Below are 23,773 nucleotides of genomic sequence, written 5' to 3'. Positions count from 1 at the left end.
CTTAGCCTTTATTTTGACATTAGCAATTTTTACTTTTGGTCAGATTTTTTGGTAACAAAATTTAAAAACACGATTACGCATATGTGAACCTTTGGGCGAGTTAAAATTGCGTCAGCCTTGCCAATCAACGTTATCAAGAATATTTAGGGTTAGCAATAGTTATTTCCATGTGAGATCTCATTTTGGATTTCAAAATCTAGTATATGGTTATATTTATATCTATTGTGGATTCGAAATTATTTATTAATAATCACTGAATAATTTCATTCGTTCATATACGTTTCGCAAGCTAAGGGAAACATCGTGAGAAAACCTGCAGATCTGAGAACTTCTCTATAGGAATTTCGAAGGTGTGTGAAGTCTACCAATCCGCACTAGGCCAGCGTGGTGGACTAGGGCCTAATCCCTCTCAGTAGTAGAGGAGGCCCATGCTCAGCAGTGGGCAAGTATACAATACAGGGCTGATATTATTATTATTATAGAAGCTAAGCTATGCTTACTTAAAACACAAATTTACTCGATCGGCTGTCAGTCAAAACCCGCCATCTTGCTTCTTAATAAGATTTAAACTAGGAACCGGTGATGTATTTGACAGCTATTTAAGCAATTCTTAACCACCTCTTAACTCTAAAACAAGTTTATGAGATGTTTTCTCTTCTGCGCCCGTATGAATACTAAACAAAATAAATGCTTGTATTATGCTGTGGCAGCAAATTTTGTCAAATGGTTTATGGGGAAAAAGGAGAGCGGTAGAGCAGGTAAACGTTTATAAAAATATAATTATGCGTTTTATTTCGCATGTTTAGCTATTATTTAGCATATTAAGACACGAGAATTCCTACGCTAAAGAAATCTAATTTCCATTACTAGCTTGTGGAATACTAGGAGGACTGGGGAATATTCTAGAACCAAATAAAACACAACACTAATCATAAACTAAACATTTTAATAAAATATAAATAACACCGTTTTATTCTTACAATTATGTATGTAATACAGTTGGCATGTATCGATGCGTCAGGTACGTCAAGACCAATGCCACGCTGAAACGAGAATTTTAGTATTAAAAATGGCACTTTTAATTGTATATTTTCAATATTATACAGCGAGTATTAGTGCTTTGATAGCTAGTGAATTGACCTTTCGGATATTCAAAAATTTATTTAATTGTATGAGTTTTTGCTGTAATTAAGTCCATAATAACGGCAACACTAAGGGAAAAAAGGATAAAAAAATTCAACACTTTATATACAGGGTGTGATAAATACAATTTATAAATATCCGAAAGTTGTCCGGTACACATAAGTATTGGAAAAAATTAGCTACAAATGTTTAGAATAAGTGCTAATGAGTTATACATTTGAGATGATTTTTGGCAGAATGATTTTTAGCAATAAGGCTATTTACAAAAAGTTTTGTATAATTTGGTAGTTTCTGCACAAACTTTTTACATTTTTTTTTTGTAAATACAGACTAAGGAATCCTTCACATTACTGTCATCAAATGTAACTTGGGTCATATATAGTTTATTGTGTTTTGTATTGAATCTTCAGTTCTTACTGAATCAATAAATACTCAGGGTACAATGTTACCAAATTGTTCATATTAAGAGCTATAATTCTGCGGCTGACAATAATTATGAATGAGTCTTATTCTGCTATACTCTGCTTAGCATGATTTCTTATAAAATCTGTAAAATTTCGCTGCTAAGCGATGCAGCATAGAATTGTCCAGAGTAATAAGGTCTATAATATCATGCATAAAATCTTATAAACAAAATTACTGGTATATTTGTTCTCATCCTGAAAGACATTACTTGGAGTCACAACAATGCTAAGACTTACAAAAATTTTAACACCAAAATTAGTTCTTTATATAACAATATAACTTACTCTGAATTATTCACTTTTATGATATTAATTGACCTTTAAGTACATTTTGCGGTCAATGTGACTATTTAGTAAGTGTTGTAACAACGTGCAAATTAAAGTTAGCATTTATTTTTCATTATGTGATGTGCATTGTCAGAGCTTTAACCTTGTCAAATGATTGCTTTATTTGCAATGTATTAAAACCTTCTCATCCTGTTTATATTTATAAAAGTTAATGTCATTTGTTTCGGAAATATTTTTATTAATTTTAAACACCCTATATAAGCAGGTGTAGTCAAATGGGTGTTGCCAGTAAAAATATACCAGGATGGGAAAGTTCAAATAAAAAAAAAGAAATAATAGCCTCCACAGTAATAAAAGTACCCACGTACCAATGTAACAAATGCATGCAAATAAAATTTTTGACAGCAATTTCATAGTAATATATCGTATAAAAATATCAACTATAAAAACTTGTGAGAATCATAAAAATAGTGGTATTGTAACTTTTAAAATGTATACTAATACCTTTTAATTTAGTATATACATACTGTTGAATATATTTTTTTATACAGAATAAAAAATATAAGCTTACCCATAATAGTAATATTTTCTTAATTACGATTACATAGTTATTAAAAAGTAAAAAGAATCACAAAATTAATGCCTCAGTTGAAATAAACGAGTATTTTAAATCACAGTACATAGAATGTCTGTTCCAAAGATCTTTAGAGATTCTAGCGAAACAGATTTTAATGCTCAAAATTAATTCTTGAAAATATTGGTTAAACCTTTCAATAAGCCAGAAATGCAGTTAGTGCAGGTTAATATCTAGTGGTGTTGCAAACAAATTAACTAAGGCACACCCATACTTGTGTTTATTTACCTAACGTGCCACCCGTAGCTGACCGGCTTGCGTGTGGTGGCACCATTATGACGTGCATAACTCTTATCATAGTTCCTGCTTTGGTCCGGCGTATGGTAACTCTGTTGGTATCCTGATGGATAAGTTTGGGAATTAGAACTCCTCGAATTAGAACTGTATGAGGAATAGTTCGGGTTCTCCATGATCGGTCTGGTGTTCAGAATGCCGCTCAGTCCGTTCTTAGACAGATTGCCGAGGAGGTTGCCGAAGATATTGCCGAGGCCGTTGTTGCCAGCCCCGCCTGCTGTGCCGCCAGCGCCGCCTCCCGCGTAGTTGCTGAGGCTGTTTAGGATGCTGTCAAGTGGACTCTTACCCCCCGACCCTGAGCTGGAACCGTAAGGATTGGACCCACCGCCATAAGGATTACCTCCGTGGCCCCCGCTGGAACCGCCGTATGGTGAACTCCCTCCGTAGGGCGAACCGCCTCCATAGGGAGAATGGCCTCCTGGGTTGCTTCCACCATAGGGGGAGTTGCCTCCCGAGTTGCTTCCACCGTAAGGGGAATTACCTCCGTAGGGAGAATTTCCTCCATAGGGAGAATTTCCTCCATAAGGAGAATTACCCCCATAAGGAGAATTGCCTCCGTAAGGCGAATTGCCTCCATATGGAGAGTTTCCTCCAGAACTTCCGCCGAAAGTGTTGCCACCGAAAGATACTCCTCCCGTGGGGGGTTCGGGGGGTTTATAGTTGGGGACGGAGTCGTCGCTTGGCGGGTGAGGTTTGGGTGGTGCTGGCTTTGGCGGCTCGGCAGGCTGCGAGTGTGACCCTGGAATTTATGACGTTATTATTTTTATATATTATTGTGTGTTGACAGTTACTTGTTTAATAATGTGGAGGAATTGGGTTGGTAGTAGTAGACCTAGATCTTTTAATGGTGACTTTAACAAAATAATTTGAACAAGTCTTGCTTTACTTATAAAGTGTGGTAAATAACTGGACTGTCTTGCTGGCATAGTTGCTTCGCGAGCGCGGTACCACTATCGCTTTGAGGTCTCTGGTTCAAATCCCGATTCGGGCAATGCGATATTGGATTTTCAAAAAATGAATTTCTGCTCAGTATCAGCCCCGAGTCCAGTGTGTTTTTTGGGGTTTGGGGGTTGACCACAAGTTTCATATGACGGAAATAATGTGGCGAAAACTGTATGCACCAGTTACACCTCTGCTCACCCTTTAGGGGGTAAAGGCGTGATGTATATTTTGTTTTTTTTTATGAATAACACTTACCTTCGACTTGAGACTTCTTCTTGCAGGTTGGGTAGGTGCCGCAGTTAGAGCTGTGGCCGAATGTGCAGGGGTCCTCTGCCAGGACGCAAACCTCGCTGTTAAGACATCCTATGTCTTTACACGTGCGCCCGTACTCTGGAATTCAATTGTCTTATTAGTTCTCGATAAGTATTTAGTATTTTTTTCTTTTTTATTAATTTATTAAAATCCACTGCCCTAAGATACTAGAGTGATACAAGATGATAGATATATATTAAGGTCGATAACGAATTTACATTTTGTTTACTCGATTAAATATCAGGTTTCCAGTATTATATATTCGTCTATGATATCAGGCATAAAGGAGATAGTTTTTTTAGAGGAGCGTTTGTGTGTGCCTGTGCGTAACCTAATTAATTTTTCCTTATTTTTTAATTCATACGTAACTTGGAGATATGTTTATACCAGAGATGTGAAAAATAGTTTAGTAAAAGTATTTAAATACAAAATGCAAATACATTTTTAGTTTAGTATTTAAAATAGAAATACAAAATAGTTTTAAATAAAAGTATTTAAATACAAAATGCAAAATACGTAATTTCAAAATAGGTTTTCCAAATAAAATACCTGGTCCTTATTTAACTGAATTTAATACGAGTGTATGTTCAAAGAGTTCATCTCTCATGTTAATTCTTTCAAATTAATTCTGTAAATGAAAGTAGTTCAAAAGGTTCAGAACTTGGTAAGCAGGTATTATATTTAAGGAAGAGTTTTTTTTTTTTTACATTTGAACATCTGTTCAAGGCTTTCTAAAGCATTGTCTTCATCTTTTAAATATTGTAGTGTTTCCAGATCAAATGTAGCCATCGCCATTGATTTCTTTGTTTGACGCGCAATGTAGGCATAATATTGTTCTTGGTGACAAGGATTACGATCAGTTATAAATAACCTAATTTTGAATTTTAAAAGCATGAAAAATAAGAAAAATGAATTAAAAATGTAACAAAACTATTTTGTATTTTACAAATACAAAATATTTATATAAAGTATTTCAAATAAAATACTAAATACTTTTCGAAAAAAGTATTTCAAATATAAAATAAAAATAGGTATTTTGCATTTTGTATTTGTATTTAAAATACATATATTTCAAATAATTCATATCTCTGGTTTATACCAAGCCTGCCCAACGCCACGTTTGCAGCCCACACTGGGCCCGCGAACGAATTTGCACCGCGTGAACAACTTTTACATTTGCGTCACATTGGAAAAAGTCTATAGCGCTATGTGTAACATTTAATGCCGAACACCGGATTCTATACTTTGACATACAAACCTATACACGTGGCGGAAAGTGCGCTCACCAGTTGCGCCTCTGTCTTACCTCTACGGAGATAAAAGGTGTACATGTTTGTGTGTGTGCATACAATCTATGGCATGAAGCAACCATGCCTGCATAAGGGGCGATAGCCTTGTTGGGTGTGGAACGGATTGCCGAGACGAATTTCTGGCGATTCAAAACCTAAAGGCATTTCTGACTTTTCTTAAATTATGTGTGTATTTTTTGTGAATTATTGCTTGCTTTAACGGTGAGAGAAAACATCGCGAGGAAATCTGCATACCTGAAAATTCTCTAAACGAATTTAGAGGGTATGTGAAGTCTGCACATTCGCACTAGGCTAGCGTGGTAGACTAACGCCTAATTCCTCTCAGTAGTAGAAGAGGCCCGTGCCAAGCAGTGCGACACTATATAATAGGACTGACATCATTGTTATTATTAATAATATCTACATTAATGTAATGAACTGTGCATCAGACATTAGCTATGCATGAGTTAATTAAATGCAATAATTGTAATTTAATTCTGCCGTAATCTCTAACCAAGAGGAAAATAAATCGAATGCGTAATTGTTTACGAGACACTACTAGCGTTTAAGTAATTTTTCTAACATATCCTTGTTTATTTGCACGTCAACAGACTTTAAAATTCAATAGTAAATTTATACTCGAATATATTTTGTTGGTGGTAGGATATATTTTATATCCGCCCGGATAGCGACCACCGTACACAAGGTGTTAAAACCCGCCATATTGGCACACGAACGTCGCGTTCCGGGATCAGCCTGTGCATATTCGGTTCCTACAGGCCGGAATAACTGTGTCGACTGCCGAAGGATAATCTTTACTCGTCAGTTATTCTATTGAACCCCACTCTAATTACCATCAGACGCAGTTGGGTCGCTTTGCCGTGCACGTACAAAAAAACTGCAGTCGACGACCATGAAACTAAATTAATTCATAAAAAAGCCTCGTAAATTTATTCTCTATCCATCTTGATACACATAATAGAGAAACCCGATTATCTAACAGACAACCCATCACAAAATCCAAACCGTACCATATCACTCCCACGTTGATTCGAAACTGACAATTTCGTTCGTAAAATAAATCATTTTCATACACTCGAGGCATTATCTGCAGGAGTCGTGTTACAATCGTGCCCACTTCACCGGAATAAAACGAATATCGGGACTAAGGTAAAAAAATACTTGTTTGAAAATGGATAAAATACCTTCATATCATATATTTTATTCTGCTGTCTATTGGAATTTTTATAACCGGGGCCGCGTGACCGTGACACCTTTGCGAGGGTTCGCCAAGATTATATAGTTAGATGAGGGCTTTCGCAAGTCGACATTGCGTAATAAAGGCGCCCAAACTTTGCCACCTCGAATTGTTTTTGGGCTGTCTTGTTTCCCATATTTTCTATGTAAGTTCGCACGGGCTTCTGAATTTTTATTTGTCAATGCGAATATTTATTGAAATTGTTTCGATCTTTCGAACTTTAGTGTGGAGTTGTGTTGTTTGTGTTGTGTAATTGTGGTTATATATTATATTATATTAAAGGTATTATATCGGACGTTTAAATTAAAAAATTGTGAACTTATGTATAATCTTATTATTAATCGGTACACATATATTTCTCTTATTAGCTTTCATTGCAATTTAGTGTAATACATTCGAATTTCAACTGACATTTTTGTACGACGATGTATTAAAAATCTATATTTTTAATTATTTATTTAAAAATCTATATTTTTAAATAAATAATTAAAAATATAGATTTTTAATACATCGTCCAACCACCCAGGATCTTAAACAGAGTAAACAGCTTCAAACTATTTTCACATATATAACCTCCCATCAATAGTGTTTGAAATACCACAATATTGGCTCAAATCATTTCAGAAGAAGCTAGCGATTTCTTTAAAATATTTATGCGTCGGTGAGTCAGTCGCATTTTTTATTAATTAGACTGCTTTGTCAGCATTATATGGATTAGGATACCATGGGACTGACATTCCACCTTTGGATAAAAATCCCTAAGTAAAAACAGCATAAAAAATCTATTAAAATAATTGACTGAGAACCCTCACAAAATCTATAATGTATATTAACCAACTTTAGTTCTATATAACTGTGATAGTAAAACCAAGCCAAGGCGCCATTTTTAAGAATTATTAGCCCAAATAACCTCTCCCCTAATTTCTAAGTCCGGCAGCCAGTTCGCTGGCTTACGGTTTAAAACTCGAGCAACTACACATGATTTGTTGAAGCTTTTATATGTATGCATTTAGCTGGCTGACATTATATCTGTCATAGTTTTTTCCAACATGATATACATGATGTTTATTCTATTATTGTTAATGATATAGTTTTATTTTAATGTATTTTGTGCATGTGGAATTAGCCTGTAAGAAAATGTGGCACTTAGGTATAAGTCTTATTGATTGTTTCCGTTTAAAAATTGTGTTGGTGTAAACAATTGTTGGCTAGACAAATTAATAAATAAAATAAATAATTAAACATGATGTAAACAACAAAAAGATAATGTTACTGTTATATATTGGATGTAATGTAACCTCTGCTAATAGGAAATAAATATTTCCAATTAGATAACGAGATTTCTGTGTAGTCCAATTAATAAATTCTAAAAGCGTTATTTTCTCCAACATACGCTATTTCTATCATGATTTGCTCATAGTTGTATTTGTGTTCGGTACGGTTCAAAACGTCATATGGACCGCAAATGAGATCAGTAAACGATGGCTGCATTTATACAGTCTTACTTATAAAAATTACGCAAAACTATGCTTAGCTAAAACACAAATTAACCCGATCAGCTGTAAGTCAAAACCCGCCATCTTGGCTCTTAATAAGGTTTAAACTAAGAACCGGTGATTTTTTGACAGCTATTTAAGCAATTCTTAAGCACCCCTTAACGCTAAAACAAGTTTATAATTAAGACTAATAATTTTGAAACCTATACACACAGGCTAAAGCTCGTTTTTCAACAAATAAATGAAGAGGCTATATCGCTTCTCTACAAACGCGTCAACACCGTTAAACAATATCAACGTGAACCAGAAATTATGTATAAAAAGCTCCATGCAGTATTTTTCACTCAATTTCCCAAATCCCTACAGAGGGGGTGAGATTGTGCGGCACGACATCACGGGGCGCGTATAAATCAATTCGCTACATAACGAGCGAGCGCGTGAACGTATTTAAAACTTCACGCTTTTATTCCCGAAGGGGTAGGCAGAAGCGTCAATAGATATCGGACGCATTTTTGGCAAGGTTATTTTTTCGTTCCATAACGTTGAAGTAGGCAATATATCCAATTCACAAATTTAAATTTCTAGCAATTCGGGTCTGTTTATTTCAAATGGAAAAACTTATGTATTATATATTCAGTTATCTATCTAGGGAACCCAAATAAAAGGTTTATAGCACAATCGTCACTAAACGCTTTGCTATGGAGGGATGTGGACAATTAATATTTCCAATTCCTTATCTTTCTATTTGATTAATTTCATTGCGGGATAAAGACAGATAGTCCCTGAGACTCGTCGAGCTTCACTGCTCGGTGTCATAAAATGCGTGCAACTACTGATCCTGGCTTACAGGAGTTGTAGTGGTGTGAGGCCGAGAAAGTCTCTAGACGTTGCAAACATCGCCTTTAAAATGCAAAGCAAATGCATTTCCTTTACCGCATCTTCGAAAACAAAATATAAACAACTTCCAAGCGTAAAATACCACCGAAATAACTAAAAGCGAAACTCAAAGATGTTTTCAAGAGTATTTGTCGCATTACCGTCGCAACAGTAAACCAAAGCAGGAGTGATAAAACACGAAATTTAATCCGAAAATGTGTTCCGAGGAGACGCAATAAAGTCATCTTTGTTTCTACTGCATTTTAACGTTCGTGAAACCGCTGCGTTTTTCGCTTACAATTTTAGGCGCTGTCAGAAGAGCTTAGCGTCGAGTTTGTAAAGTCGAATGCACACTGACAACGTGCTATGTGCATTTATTTTTATTTTATTTCAACTTACCGACGGCGTGTGAAATTTTTAAAAAGGAAGTCGACAATTTGCTATGCCGTTTACTAGTGGTACACATTGGATAACATTGCAAAAGTTAATTGAAAGGAATGGAGTACTGTAAAAAATATAATTATAAATAATGTACTTTATATACATTACAAGGCGCCATGGCGTTTCGTAGATTAGGCATCGTAAGTGTAAAAGAAATTAACAAACAAATAAGATACTAATACTTGAATATACTTTGTAAAGTACTAAATGATGGTTGGCGCGTGTTGGTAAGCGATACGACCGCCCGATAACAGTAGAAACACCATCCAACACCTTGAATTACAAAGTATTGTTTGATATTCCACTGCGCTAGCCATCCTGTGACATGATATGTTAAGTCTTATTATAGCCAGTAGTTACACTGGCTGCAACGTTCTTCAAATCGAAACACAACAGTGACTTCACACTACTGCTTGGGAGTAGAAATAGCATCGATAGAAATATACATTGCGGTGGTACCTACCCAGACATACTCTCACCTATGTGAGACCTACCACCAGTAAACTGTATTATTATAACTGTTAGTATATACTATTTAATTCGGTTAGCAATATCATCCAAATATTCAGTAGTTCTCACATTTGCGATATAGACAGAGTTGCTCACGAGACCCGGTTTCGTGGAAACGTAGTCATAGGCGCATACCTTCAACCTTATACACGTTGCGCACGCGCAACTGCGCGTGGGCTTCATGACGTCATTCGTCACACGTATCAAACGTTATGAATACTTTTATACGCAAAGTAAAATGATTCTAAAGCTAAAGTTTGAATGTGTTTGACTATATAATATTTAATATACTATTGTCATTGTCCATTTGTCGATACACTCATAAGAGGCAAATCTTATTAATGTTAGAGGATTTTTTTTTGATATAGTTAAAACTAAGTAAAGAATATTTCTTGGTTTCCTCTTTATTTATCTTTAGGGATTAGAAGATAATTTTACTGAAAAAGATGTGATTATGTGATATATATAATTTGCGCAAAAAATATAACATAAAACCGTGTGATAGTCAACCAACGATATATTAAATATGTTTAAAAAATGCTGCGTGGGTGTCGATAATTTGTTTTGTTCCCTCTTCATAGAAACCACTTTGAATATGGTGAACGATATGCCTTAGTAAGTCGTAGATAAATAGTTTTGAAGCAAAAATAAAGCTTCTAGTGGCCCACTATAGGACCAAGACCTATCTTGGTAATTAATATTTATTACAAGTATTGAATGAATTGTACGTCTGCTTCATTATAAAATAAAAAAAATCAGCCCTGTATTACATACTGTCCCAATGCTGGGCACGGGCCTCCTCTACTACTGAGAAGGATTAGGCTTTAGTCCACCACGCTGGCCTACTGCGGATTGGTAGACTTCACACACCCTCAAAAATCTTATAGCGAACTTCTCAGGTATGTTTTCCTTTACTGTTAAAGCAAGCGATAATTCACAAAGAATACACATATTTTTTTAGAAAATTCAGAGGTGTGTGCCCCCTGTCTTTGAACCTGCGGACATTCGTGTCGGCAGTCCGTTCCACAACCAACTACACTATCGCTGCTTTTTAGCGTCATTCGTCAGTTACTACGTCAGTGCGTCAGTCTTTAGCCTTAACCTATCACGACCAATGAGATAAGCGTCAACATAAGGAACAGACTACAGACGACTGCTGACGTCATCAACTCAAGAAAATTATACATATTCGCTTTCGTTTTCTACGTCAAAGATGACGCTATTGCTATAACAGTGGCGGAGGATGAAATATTTCAAAAGGTAACCCGAGGCAAAAAATTGCCTCAGTTAAGACATATCGCGGCCAATTGAATAGAAAACAAACTAAGACAAACTTAAAATGGAAGCCGATAGGAATTGGGTATGGACATGTCGCCACTGGGGCCTTATTCTCTATCCCGCACGTTATTTTGACAGTGCGTAACAAGCATGTAACACAACCCATCATGTTTAGTACTATAGAAATTTGGCTTACAGAATACCATTCCACACACATTTCTCGAAGATAACATGACACGGCCGCGTTACGCGTTTACACTATCATACAGAATAAGGGCCCTGATGAGTAATCGTCAATGAGTAACTTTTACACGTAAGTTAGTGTCATTAACCAGTTATTGCAGAGGGAATTAAAAATATTTTTCTTGTTAGTTGAATACCTAATGAACGTTGACCGCGTGAATGAAGTCATTCAATTAATTCATTGTTTTCTACTGATTCATGAAAGTAAGTTTGATGTTGAATGCTTGTTTTAAGTATACGTGTAAATCGGCATAAAATTTAATGACGAATATATTAGTATCACATAGGTACCTAATTTAATTTTGACTTGGAAAAGCCTACAGTAGTTGCTATGCAATAAATTACCTAACACGTTAACAATTTCTAAGAATACATACGACAAATATCCTAATATTATAAATGCGAAAGTTTGTGAGGATGCATGTATGTATGTATGTTTGTTCCCCTTCCATGAAAAAACTACTAAACGAATTTGGATGAATCTTTACAGTAATTTTGGTTATAAATCAGAATAACACATAGGCTACAATTTATAATGATTTTGTGTAATTTGGTCATAATATAAAGTAACATATCAAAGAGGTCGAAATAAAAAATTATCCCGGAAAACTCCTTCACGCGAGCGAAGCCGCGAGCAAAAGCCAGTACTTTATAAATGCATTAGCGACATAGTCAACATTACACCTCTTAAGGCATAAATATATTATATCCACAAATGCACGCAATAAAACGTGTGCTAAACATAAAAATAAACCAAAATCTACCTCGAAAACGTTTCAAGAGTACCAGGGCGGCATGCGTTCACGAGAGTGGCATTTTAGAGGCAATAAAAACAAATAAAAATGTACATCATAATGTTGGCACATAACTCCGCGTTCCGCTATGTTGGTACTCGTGTGCTAGTGTGAGCTAATATGGGGGAAGTATTCGGGATAAGTACGTAAATATTTCATTTGCTTTTTTAAAACTTGTTAAAATAATGTCCAAAGTTAAGATATCATTCTAGCCTTTAAAAAGCATTTTAAGGGCATCCAAACAATGTTTAACTGCTTTTTCGTTATTCAAATAATCTTTACCATGCTTATGATTTACACAAAAAAAAATTATCAAGAAAAAAAGTTTTACTATAAAATTCTATACGTCAAAATATCAAGAATCACAAACAACTTATTATATTAAACGTAAAACTAGTACATATACCCGAGGATATATGCTTTTAGTGCCAAATGTTCGTAACTCCAGCCGTCCCGTTTCGGATGTCAGAGATGGCGAACCTAGTGCACGGTAATGGATCTGAGCAATATCTGACTGAAGTAAGTTGAGTGAACATTGACACTTATGTCCATAGAATACACTATATTTAGGGGTGTAAGTTAATATGTATAGTTTTTGTACTAGCTCTTTCCAGTAGATGTTGCTTTGTTTCATCGACCCTTTTCAAGAAAAACATCGTAAGCGACATCACGCACTTTTTACTAGGTTTCTTTTCATTTATAATCATAAATTATAAATGTTATGTGTACAGTAAGAACATTGACACTTATGTCCATAGAATACACTATATTTAGGGGTGTAAGTAAATATGTAGATAGTTTTTGTACTAGCTCTTTCCAGTAGATGTAGTTTTGTTTCATCGACCCTTTTCAAGAAAAATATCGTAAGCGACATCACGCACTTTTTACTAGGTTTCTTTTCATTAATAATGATAAAATATTAATGTTACGTGTACAGTAAGAACATTGACAATTATGTCCATAGAATACACTATATTTAGGGGTGTAAGTAAATATGTAGATAGTTTTTGTACTAGCTCTTTCCAGTAGATGTAGTTTTGTTTCATCGACCCTTTTCAAGAAAAATATCGTAAGCGACATAACGCACTTTTTACTAGGTTTCTTTTCATTAATAATGATAAAATATTAATGTTACGTGTACAGTAAGAACATTGACAATTATGTCCATAGAATACACTATATTTAGGGGTGTAAGTAAATATGTAGATAGTTTTTGTACTAGCTCTTTCCAGTAGATGTTGTTTTGTTTCATTGAGCTTTTTCAGGAAAAACATCGTAAGCGACATTTTGCACTTTTACTTGATTTTTTTATTAATCATAAAATATCCATGTAATGTTTAAAGTATTTAGGCGAAAAGTAACTTTTTAACAAAAATAGTGCAAATTTATTACTAATATTATAAATGCGAGAGATCCTTGGGTAGAAAAGGCTCGTTAGGTTTTCCTGGACTGAAGTTGCCTGTATTTTCGGCGATAATATTTTTTTTTTATTATGGCAACTAGTGCCGATTTTGACAATTCTGTCAGAAAAATAGTAAGTTATCTAATCAATTACTGAATTTTGAGGATAGACATCACGCCTGCCAAATATTGAAAATGACTGTTATAAATGATAAATTGACCACAAAAAATATACTATCCTTTCGTCTTTAAATATTGAACGAAAAAAAAGGTTCTGTCGTCAAAGAGGTCTTTATTACATTACCAAGATTTAGGAGGTACATTAAAGATAAAAATATAAGGTTAACAAATATAACGACTGACCGTAATATATCATCAACCGCCATACAGATTGTGTCGGTTATTCATAAATTATAAACATTAACATTAAAATAAACTATTTTTCGGATCTTATCGCGGTTTTTATAATTTAATTTTCTTCTAGTGTTTTGAAGACTGCAACCTTCGTGGTCACGGGCGGATTGAAAATTAAAATATGAAAATCGCGAAAAAATCCGAAAAATAGTTTAATTTTAAATTCTAACATTCGCTTAAATACAAGAAATCATTATTATAAATATTAACCTTTTCTTTTTTCTACAAGAGGTGAAAAGCCGAGAGAACGTTAACCGGCGTTTTTTATTTTTCAATCCATCGTGACAATGGACCAATGAGCTATCTTAGAATGTTCCACACACGACTCGTAAGTCGATGTCGTTTACATTTGACGTTTGTGATAGGTCGAGAGACCAATGCGACAGTCACGTGGTTGTCTCTCGACCAATCACAATAAAACGTCACGAAGTCGTGTTTTTTTTACCACATTTTAAGCACACAATAGTTCTGACATGTTTACAAATTACTATATTTGACAGATTTATTCTCTGGATCGGACCGAAGATTAAGATTTGGATTGTTTATTGAAAACGGCCTATAGTGGTATCTATGAGATTTAACAACTGACTAGAATACTTATGGACAGAAAATGAAGGTTATACGCAAGCGAAGCCACGAACGAAACTTAATGTAAAAAACATAGAACTGCTAATTCGTGCAGTTGTATTGCGTGCGCGGTGCGACTAGGTACAGCTCTGAGGTCTCGTGTTCGAATCCTGGATCGGGCAATGATATTTGGTTTTTCTGATTATTATCGACCCGAAGTCTGAAATTTATGCCTGATATGGCGATAGGCTCCCTCCCTATCAAATCATGTCAGAAAATAATTTTATGTAGTTCAATAGCGAAAATTTCAACCTAACCATTATTCCGTACGTAAACACATGAATATATTTTTTTAACCTTCTGTGGCCCGGAAACGGATCCGTGTTATCGTATGGTAACATCTGGATGTTAAACGAATGAGCTCGTAGACAAAATATATCTTTACATATTACATTGTTTAACATGAATTTAACACATTATTTGAATAATTTGAGGTATTGAATATATCGTCGATGACCCATTGTTAGCAAATTTTATAGTAGATTTACAGGGTCATTTGATATTGCGTTACCAAATGATATAACATATATATCTTGAAAATAACACTACAAGGAGTTACTCGAACGGTAGATGTAAAATAAAATGTGTAAGTCTGGAACAAAATAAATATAAATAAAAAGTAACTTTAATTTTACGCGCCCTAAGGCCACTACTACTACTCTAAGAGTTCATCGCAGCTGCGACTTCATACTTTCAGTAAACAATATATTCACGATGATGCTATATTTGCAATAAAATGATCAAACAATCACAAAAGTAAATCAGGATTTTTGGCTAAAATATTCGTTATTTATGGCAGATTTTTGGCACAATGTTAGCAGAGATAAAGATGAGTATGTGGTTTTATTTATTAACACAATGTCAAAATGACCCTGATCAGACTTGAGTCAGTTACTTTGCCGCTAACCAGCAGTAGGTAGTAGCTGTTGTGTTTCGGTTTGAAGAGCATTGTAGTCAGTGTAACTACTGGACATAATAAGACTTAACATTTCATATCTCAGGATGGCGAGCGCAGTGGAATACTAAACAATACTTATAGTTCAAAGTGTTGGATGGTGTTTCTACTGTTTATGGGCGGTCGTATCGCTAACCATCAGGGGAAAGGCGAGCTGTCGTCATTAAAAGCAATAATAAAAATACTCTTCGTTTCACAGACGAGGTTCCTATATGATTTATACAAGTTCTCAAACCGGATTTATTTATAGTTCACATAACACGTTATTATTGCCACATTTAGAATAACATTAAATGGTCATTCGTTTTATACTTTTTAATTATGCGACGATCAGGTCACTCGCATTTGTTAAGCGCCAACATGTCCATATGCCCAAATACATAAGTGTGTTAAACCTAAGATAACAACGGCATCTTGAATTCTTTATTCGTAATCGACTGAAAATGATACTAAGTAATTATTGGTTGGCGTCTTGCACAATTGGACACAAGAATGATTGTAAACTGTTTGGCACTAAAATATATATAATGTAGTACGTATACGAGTATATCTATTTACATAGACTAGCATACCAAGTACCTAATGTATATTCCTATATAATTTTTCGCTACTTTATTAGAATATATTATTATGTAAATCAATATCTTCCTTTTCGAAGTCTATTAAAATATTATCTTGAATTGAATTATATACTCTAAACAATCTAAACCATTTCCGACCCTATTTCAACACAATCAAATGACAATATCATTTGATAACGACTGGAATACGCTTGTAATTAAATTCAACAGTTGACATTTGGATTAGTGTCTGTCGGGTGTTTGTGTTCATTTGTTATTAAATACCTAAAGCGAGACTGTCCGTTTTCGGCCCCTATCCCCCAATAGGGTAGTTTCTTATGTTTGATTTAGTTTATTATTTTATATGTAAAGGAAAATAATATGATAAAATATTTTGTGAAATCACTATCAAATTCATAGAGAAATAAAGCAGTTATTCATATTTAAAATATTGTAAGCACAAGTGGATGCGTGGTGGGGTTATAACGCTGTCTTTTTCTCACTCACGTGGCATTATGGCCTACCGCACTGGGTGACGTCACATTTCACTATTTCTGTAATTTGATGGCTTCCCTTTCCACCAAATTTCAAAGATTATTCTTTATTTATTATTGCGCGGATTTTGAAAATTATTGTTGCGATACATTTTTGATGTAATACGTTTTGGATAAGTGTATTTAAAGTAAGTCGTCAACTACCTTATTTGAGAAGATTCCTGACGTTCTGGGTACATGTAAACAGTATAATATAGTCTATATCGACGTTGGATGTTGTGATGTGGCTCAAACTTTACTAAATACAGATTAATCTTCATTATTAATTAATTGTGTACATACTCGAAAATGCATCAGCGTAGAACACCAAGGCGCAGGTCACTAACACAGTCCGCCAGTCCATGGTTAGCCTGTGAAGAAATAAATATATATTATACGGTCTCATCTTTGGGTATAGTATTCTGGATTACGTAGATATAAAGAGCTACATCTGTTTCGAAGTTAAGTAGGTATTCATAATTATAAAAGTCTACATCGAATCATTTATTTATTTATTTATTTCCACATACAACTATTTTACAGGTAATACCCAATACAATAGCGTAGTACAATAGTTATAATATTTTATTATTAATCATACAAGCGTGGCTGACGATAGCTCTTATTAGTTCAGATAACAGAATGAATAAGAATCCAATTACCATAAAAGCTAAGACAGAAACAGCACAACTCAAGACTTACGTACTAAGGATACACACACAAACAACAGCAGTTACGATTTGTCAAGACTACGAGACCACATAATCCTTACAAACTAACTCATAAGTACAACAGTCCAACAAAGTTGTCTAACTCGCCACGTATTCCAAGCACACGCCTGTCCAACAGCTAGCGAGAAGTTTATGACGCCCGCATAGCAGGAGCAATATCGCCTGGAACTAGGGTTACCAGCTCAGCTTGCTTGTTTGACGGGGCTTCGCGTTCGGAACACGAGATTTTTATTTTTACGGCACAGCAAAGTGTTCATTGCGGAGTGGGGTTAAGGGTCGAGTGACGAGTAATGATTATCCTTTGCCAGTGGTCATAATTATGCCGGTCTGTTTGAAGCCGGATATAACGGAATTATCCCGAAACGCGACCCAATTACTTGGGCCAGTAGTGAGGATTTTACATATTGTATAGGGATCTTTCTGGGCGAATATACCCTACCACTTCACAAGACATGGCGTCCACATGGCCTCCCACGTTTTCTTAATACCCACTTCTTTCTTGTAAGTGCAGCACATAATGATTCTTTTCAAATCGTTTTCATGGACGGTGGTTAACTTCCCGTCAGATGTCCTGACCTACATTGCAGACTGGTGCAAAAAAGTAAATTAAAATACACATGTTTCTTTACATTTATTTATAATATTCTACTCAAATATTCTTTCCATTTTGTTCCTTAAACACAACTTATTCTCGTTGCAATGACATTCTATTTCATCTAATTATCAATCAATAACAAAATATCCTGTAAAATACAGATCACCTGGACATCCTACCCGAAACTATTTCGTAGGTTGTTACGGTGAGTGAGCATCGCAAGTAACCGTTTGAGGGGATGACACAGGTTGTAACGCTTTATTGAAAACACGCTTGTTCCGATACTGAACTGCCTAATTGTTTCTTCATGGCTCGTTACTTGAGCCAGTTCCGGAAAATTGATTCGGAACTTTGTTCTGTAGTGAAGTTGCAGCGGATTAGTATATATTTTGTTTATTTTTTTAAATTTAAGGGAAGGGAAAAAGAACTTTCTTCAATCACAGAGCGATTTCATCCTGCCGATCCTAATTTTAATTCGATCGAACAAAGTCTATTTCTTCAGAATTAGCCAGTGGAGTTTTTTGAGGGCCTCGGTGGCGTAGTTGTACTGCATGCGCGGTACGGCAGCGTTCTGAGGTTCTGGTTTCGAATCCCGGCCGGGCAGTGATATTTGCGTTATTCAGTATCAGCCCGGAGTTTGGAATTTGTGCTCGATATGGCGATAGGCTCGCCCCCTATCACATCATGGGATGGAACACACTTGGCGAAAAATGGGTGCCTTAGTTGCGCCTCTGCATACCCCTTCGGGGACGAATGCGTGATGTGTGTTTGTTTTTTATGCAACTAAAAGACGCGCCAAGAAACTAGCTTGCTTGATGATAACTGACTATTGTTAAATAAGATTGCATTCCAAAGCACAACATGACTGAATCATTGTCGTGCGACAACAACATTCTAGGCCTCACTACTACAAGGTTCTATATAAATTTTTATTGACGTTAAAAAAATATATTTCAAATTTTCATATTGTTATAAATTAGAAAATACAAAAATTCATGATTCCCCCTTTATATCTTTCGGGATTATTGGAAATGTTTACTGAAAAAGAAGAAATCATGTGATTATAATTAAATTTGTGCAAGAATTATAACATACAACCAAAGATTATACATATAGAGCGGACATTGGCAAGATTGTCATACAAAACTTTGCGCTTATGCGATGGTTACTCAATCTACTGTAAAATATCAAAACACCAATGTAAAGTGCTCCATATTTCTTTCATATCGACATTTGCGAGTTTTTTTACGCGTATATTAAGCATATGTTATTTTTGTATTCATATCTAGGGACGCTGTGACATATTGTCACACACACATTTCAAATTAGACGACTCATTATATCAATTGGTAATAACTTTTGGACACGAATTTGGTCCTGATGTCCGGTCTATATTTATATTGTTTAACGCATTTCTAAGCTACCTTGTAATAATGAGCTAAATGTTAAGTCTTGTATGCATAACAAAGTGGTACAGTACTTGATTATAGACGACAGAAGTATTTATAAGTAGCGAATTTGCCGAAAGGGAACCCGACATAACATATAGGTAGTAATATGCATAAATACCGTCTGCAAATGGTTCTAATGATAATTACATTCTAGATAAATTCTACATAAAGGGAAGCCGGCAATAATCTGTTTATATGGAGCCTCCACCACTGGTATTTATACAAACATAAGTTCCTACGGATTTTCATTTTCACATACAAGTAAAACTTTTTACCTTTATATATTCTAGTTTGACGTCGATATTATTGTTAGTTAGATCGATATGATGTATTAGTCTTTTACGGGAGTGTCAGAGTCACTAAGTGACAAAACTCCTATTTAAAAAATAAAGATAAAAAAAAAAGTAAAACTTGTATATATTAGTTCGATGTGTTTATTGAAATATCAACTTCATAACATACATAAATTGACAGTTCTTCCGGATTTCAGTTTCACCTTGTAAATATTAGTTCGATGTTTATTGAAATGTCAGCGTCATAACTAAAACTAGGCTACGGATCACCTTTTATACGAGCTAGGCCATAGACGTTTCCTGACTGAGTTCGTTACTAGAACAAACTTTATGATTCAGATATACGAGCCACCTTCACCCACGATGTTTATTCCCCGGGAAACTTTTCATTTTCCCTGGACATAAACTATCCCTTATTACACTGTCGTAAAATACACGCTATATTTCTGGTAGGTTTGTATTATGGGAGTGGATTTATGATGACTTCAGCATAATTCTGGATATAGAACGTCTAGAGGTAAATAGAGAAGAGAAAAGCAATCTATACTTATTTATCAGTAATTAATTGTTTTATAGATGTCCCAAAAATTCCATTTTGTATTTAATTAAACTAAGAGTTCACAAGTACTTCGTACGTTATATATAATAAACATAATATCAGCCCTATATTAAATACTGTCCCACTGTTGGGCACGGGCCTCCTCTACTTCTGAGAGGGATTATGCCTTAGTCCACCACGCTGGCCCAGTGCGAATTGGTAGACTTCACACACTCTCAAAATTCTTATAGAAACCTTCTTGGGTATGCAGATTTCCTTACGATGTTTCCTTCACCGTTAAATCAAACAATAATTCATAGAAAATGCACACCTAATTTTAGAGAAAACGAAGGTGTGTTCCCTTGGGATTTGAACGTGCGAACATTCGTCTACGCAATCCGTTCTACTCCCAACTAGGCTATCGAACTCGCCTCGTACGTTAAAAAACTAAAATTCTAATCACGAAGTACTGAATACCTGACATCAAATACCACTCGCCACAGTAAGACGAGGATGGTATGATGGCAAATTAATAACAATACTTTGTGTTTATAATAAATTGATTACTCATCAATTAGTATGAATAAATAATTGGGTTATTGTAAATGTTTTGAATACTGATGAGTCAGGAGACGATATGACCGATATTGCTAAGTTTGAAATACAAATGAATACTAGGAATTCACTGTACATGTTATAACGCTTAGTAATGGAATAATTACTGTTTGATTTTATACTCTTAATTAATTTAACAATAAAGGCGGGTATTTCGTTACCTTTGGTACTGTCTGTAGCAAAAAAACTACTTTCAAGCTAGTTAAAATGAAATATGTTTTTTAACATTTCTTTCAACTAAGACTATATTTCAAAATGTTAACAGTAAGGCAGCGAATTAGTTTGCTACTATACGTGACTTGTAATCTAATTCAGTGCTCAATTCAAATTCATCTTTTCTGGCGCTATCTTTTACATTGTTGTTAACAGTTGCTAATTCTTATCAGGCTTGTCTAGATTTTTTCACTGCTACAGTGACAACTGACAGCATGCAGCTGGCTGTAAAACAAATGGGCGTGGATACATGCACTACTCGGAGAATTTTTGTTTCCATTAATATTTGTTTTGGACCTATATGTTTTGGAATCTAAAATCAGTCAGAACGGCACATGACTTGAATATAAGTATGCGTGTGTGATTGTGTGTAGTTGACTGTTATCATGTATTTGTGATATCTTATTTTTCGTTTATATTTGATTTATAATTTAATTATACTGAGTTGATTAGGATAGTCAAAACCGAAAAAGCCTTCACGTTGAATTCAATTTCACATTATTTTCTTAAGACTGATTCAGTATATTTAAAGACGTAGTTCCAACTTCCTACAATTGACATTGACGGACAATTGCAGATCAATTTGAAGTTAAAAATAGAATAACCGGCTACACTGCTGAATAGAGCTCAATATAACAATGAAGTAGCTAAGCCTTTATCAAATAATTTTGGGTTACGATTAAGCGACCTTCTAACCTTTGTGCGAAGTTCATTGGCTTTAGAAAATAATAGACATCATAGCTTGTTTCGATAAGAGAACTAATAACATTAGTTTTAAGATTAAGTAGCTACAATTTAAGATCAGAATCAACTTGATCGGCCATAAGGATTTTTTGTTGCTAGAAATTTAGATTTTATATTTACAATGTAATAAGATCAAAATACAAAAATGAAAACTAAAATGATGTTGCAAATCTAGTGGATAAATCCCAAACCATAACTATTGATAAACTGATTCAATTACTCAACAATAACATTTAGAATCGCATAAACAATATTACGACTATTTTCCTCTACGAGCATAGGACCCTCACAAAATAATATGCATATTTACCTTCCTCAACAAAGTCAGGACCGAACACCGACACACAAACCTCAACCGAACGACTAACCGACCAATCCCACTGAAAAACACTAGGCAACTAATTAGGCATCAGGGTGCGACGAGGTGAGGCGTTCCCGAGGTCGTAGGGCAGGGACGAAGGTCAAAAGTCGGTCTAGTCACGCGATAGAAACTCTGGAATTTGTACAATATAATTTACTTTGGGTTGCTCGACTTTGTGACAATATCTTTCCTATTTTACGGGTTTATGAACCTTAATTGTCGTAAGCAGCTATAGATTAGTGAAATGGGAAGGGATTGCTTAGCTGGAGGTGGCGGATATGTTCCCAAGCACTTCCGATTTTCAGACCTTACTTAGATAGTTTTTGTTAATTATAGTGGTGAACAAAAACATTATAAGGGAACATGCTTACTTGATGCAGTCTGCTCTCTGCTCGAAGTAAGCGCCTGGTGGGAGAAATTTCTTTCGTATTAATAGAAGCTTACTCCCAGCAGTGGGAAAAATTAAAAAAGAATTGTTATATTTACCTATATCCTTTTAAATCTACATCAATCACTTATTTAGGCGAAGTCTTAGCGTATAATTCTATTATATTCCATATCAACAGCAACGGCTTCTATAATTTAAGTTATTGATTTAACATCTTCAAAATCCGTAAACCATGTTAGAAAGGCTTATCATCACGTAATACGAATCATTATGGATTAACTGTAAGCGTAGAGCAAAATCCCTATAATCTCGAATTTAACAATAAATGTGGCCTTGATATGTTAACAGCGTGAGCAGGGTGTGAATATTATTGTTCAGTTGTAATACCACGTATTCCACGTACAATGTATTTAATTGCGTTTAAAATATCTGGTTTTGGCGAGAATTCGTTCTGAAATTTCGTATGAAACATTATTGAAGCTTATTACTTCGAAAAGTATTATATTCTGATATAAAATATCAAGTACTAAGAATTAATAAATGGCAGGACTTAACATCAGCTGCTAAAAACAGACTTTCAAATTATAAAGGAATGAAACTAGAACACCTATGAAGCCACAAAAGAACTTGGTTATAGATCACAGAATATCTTTATAAATCAATTCATACGTCATTGAAAACTAAAACCTAAGTCTTAAAATTTAAACGGTCTAGGAAAAACACGTACTAAAATCCAAATGCAAACCCTATTAGTCGTTAAAACGAAAACTAATCTAACCTAGCGGTCTTCTAATACGCTATCGCGATAATTAATGTTGCTGATTAAAAAGGATGAGGAATTAAAAGACTCCCCACGGGGATATTACATGCCATAAAGCAGAAATTGGACGGCGATACCAAAGATATACGGCTGACATAATAGCCGCGGCTAGGATCCTCTGGCACCCTACAGCCCACTTGCGAATCCGATTTTGCAACGGTGTTAGAGTTGCGTAAACGAAGGTAGAAAACGTTACAATTTGAGAAAATACTCGTCTGTTTCGGGAATTCCTTTTCATAGCTGCAGTTATTTTTGAGATGCATTGAAGGTTC

General features: G+C 34.9%; 1 protein-coding gene across 5 annotated transcripts in view; it reads right to left on the bottom strand.

The window, feature by feature from the left end:
• Positions 1-926: 926 nt before the first annotated feature.
• Positions 927-23,773, bottom strand: part of LOC115451555 (keratin, type I cytoskeletal 9) — a 37,299-nt gene continuing 14,452 nt past the window's right edge. For 4 of the 5 annotated variants that reach the window (XM_030179913.2, XM_030179905.2, XM_030179936.2 and 1 more), the window contains exons 2-5: positions 17,056-17,123; positions 4,021-4,155; positions 2,758-3,562; positions 927-1,043 (exon numbers count right to left, since the gene is read on the bottom strand). In XM_030179913.2, the coding sequence (XP_030035773.1) occupies positions 983-1,043; positions 2,758-3,562; positions 4,021-4,155; positions 17,056-17,116 (1,062 nt within the window). In that variant the 5' untranslated portion in view covers positions 17,117-17,123 and the 3' untranslated portion in view covers positions 927-982. Of the gene's footprint in view, positions 1,044-2,757; positions 3,563-4,020; positions 4,156-17,055; positions 17,124-22,242; positions 22,330-23,773 lie in introns of those variants that run through there. The other variant, XM_030179930.2, reaches the window with a different exon arrangement.

This window comes from Manduca sexta, chromosome 12 (assembly GCF_014839805.1).
Source record: "Manduca sexta isolate Smith_Timp_Sample1 chromosome 12, JHU_Msex_v1.0, whole genome shotgun sequence".
In the NCBI taxonomy this organism is placed as follows: domain Eukaryota; kingdom Metazoa; phylum Arthropoda; class Insecta; order Lepidoptera; family Sphingidae; genus Manduca; species Manduca sexta.
This window is presented reverse-complemented; position numbering and strand designations above follow the sequence as displayed.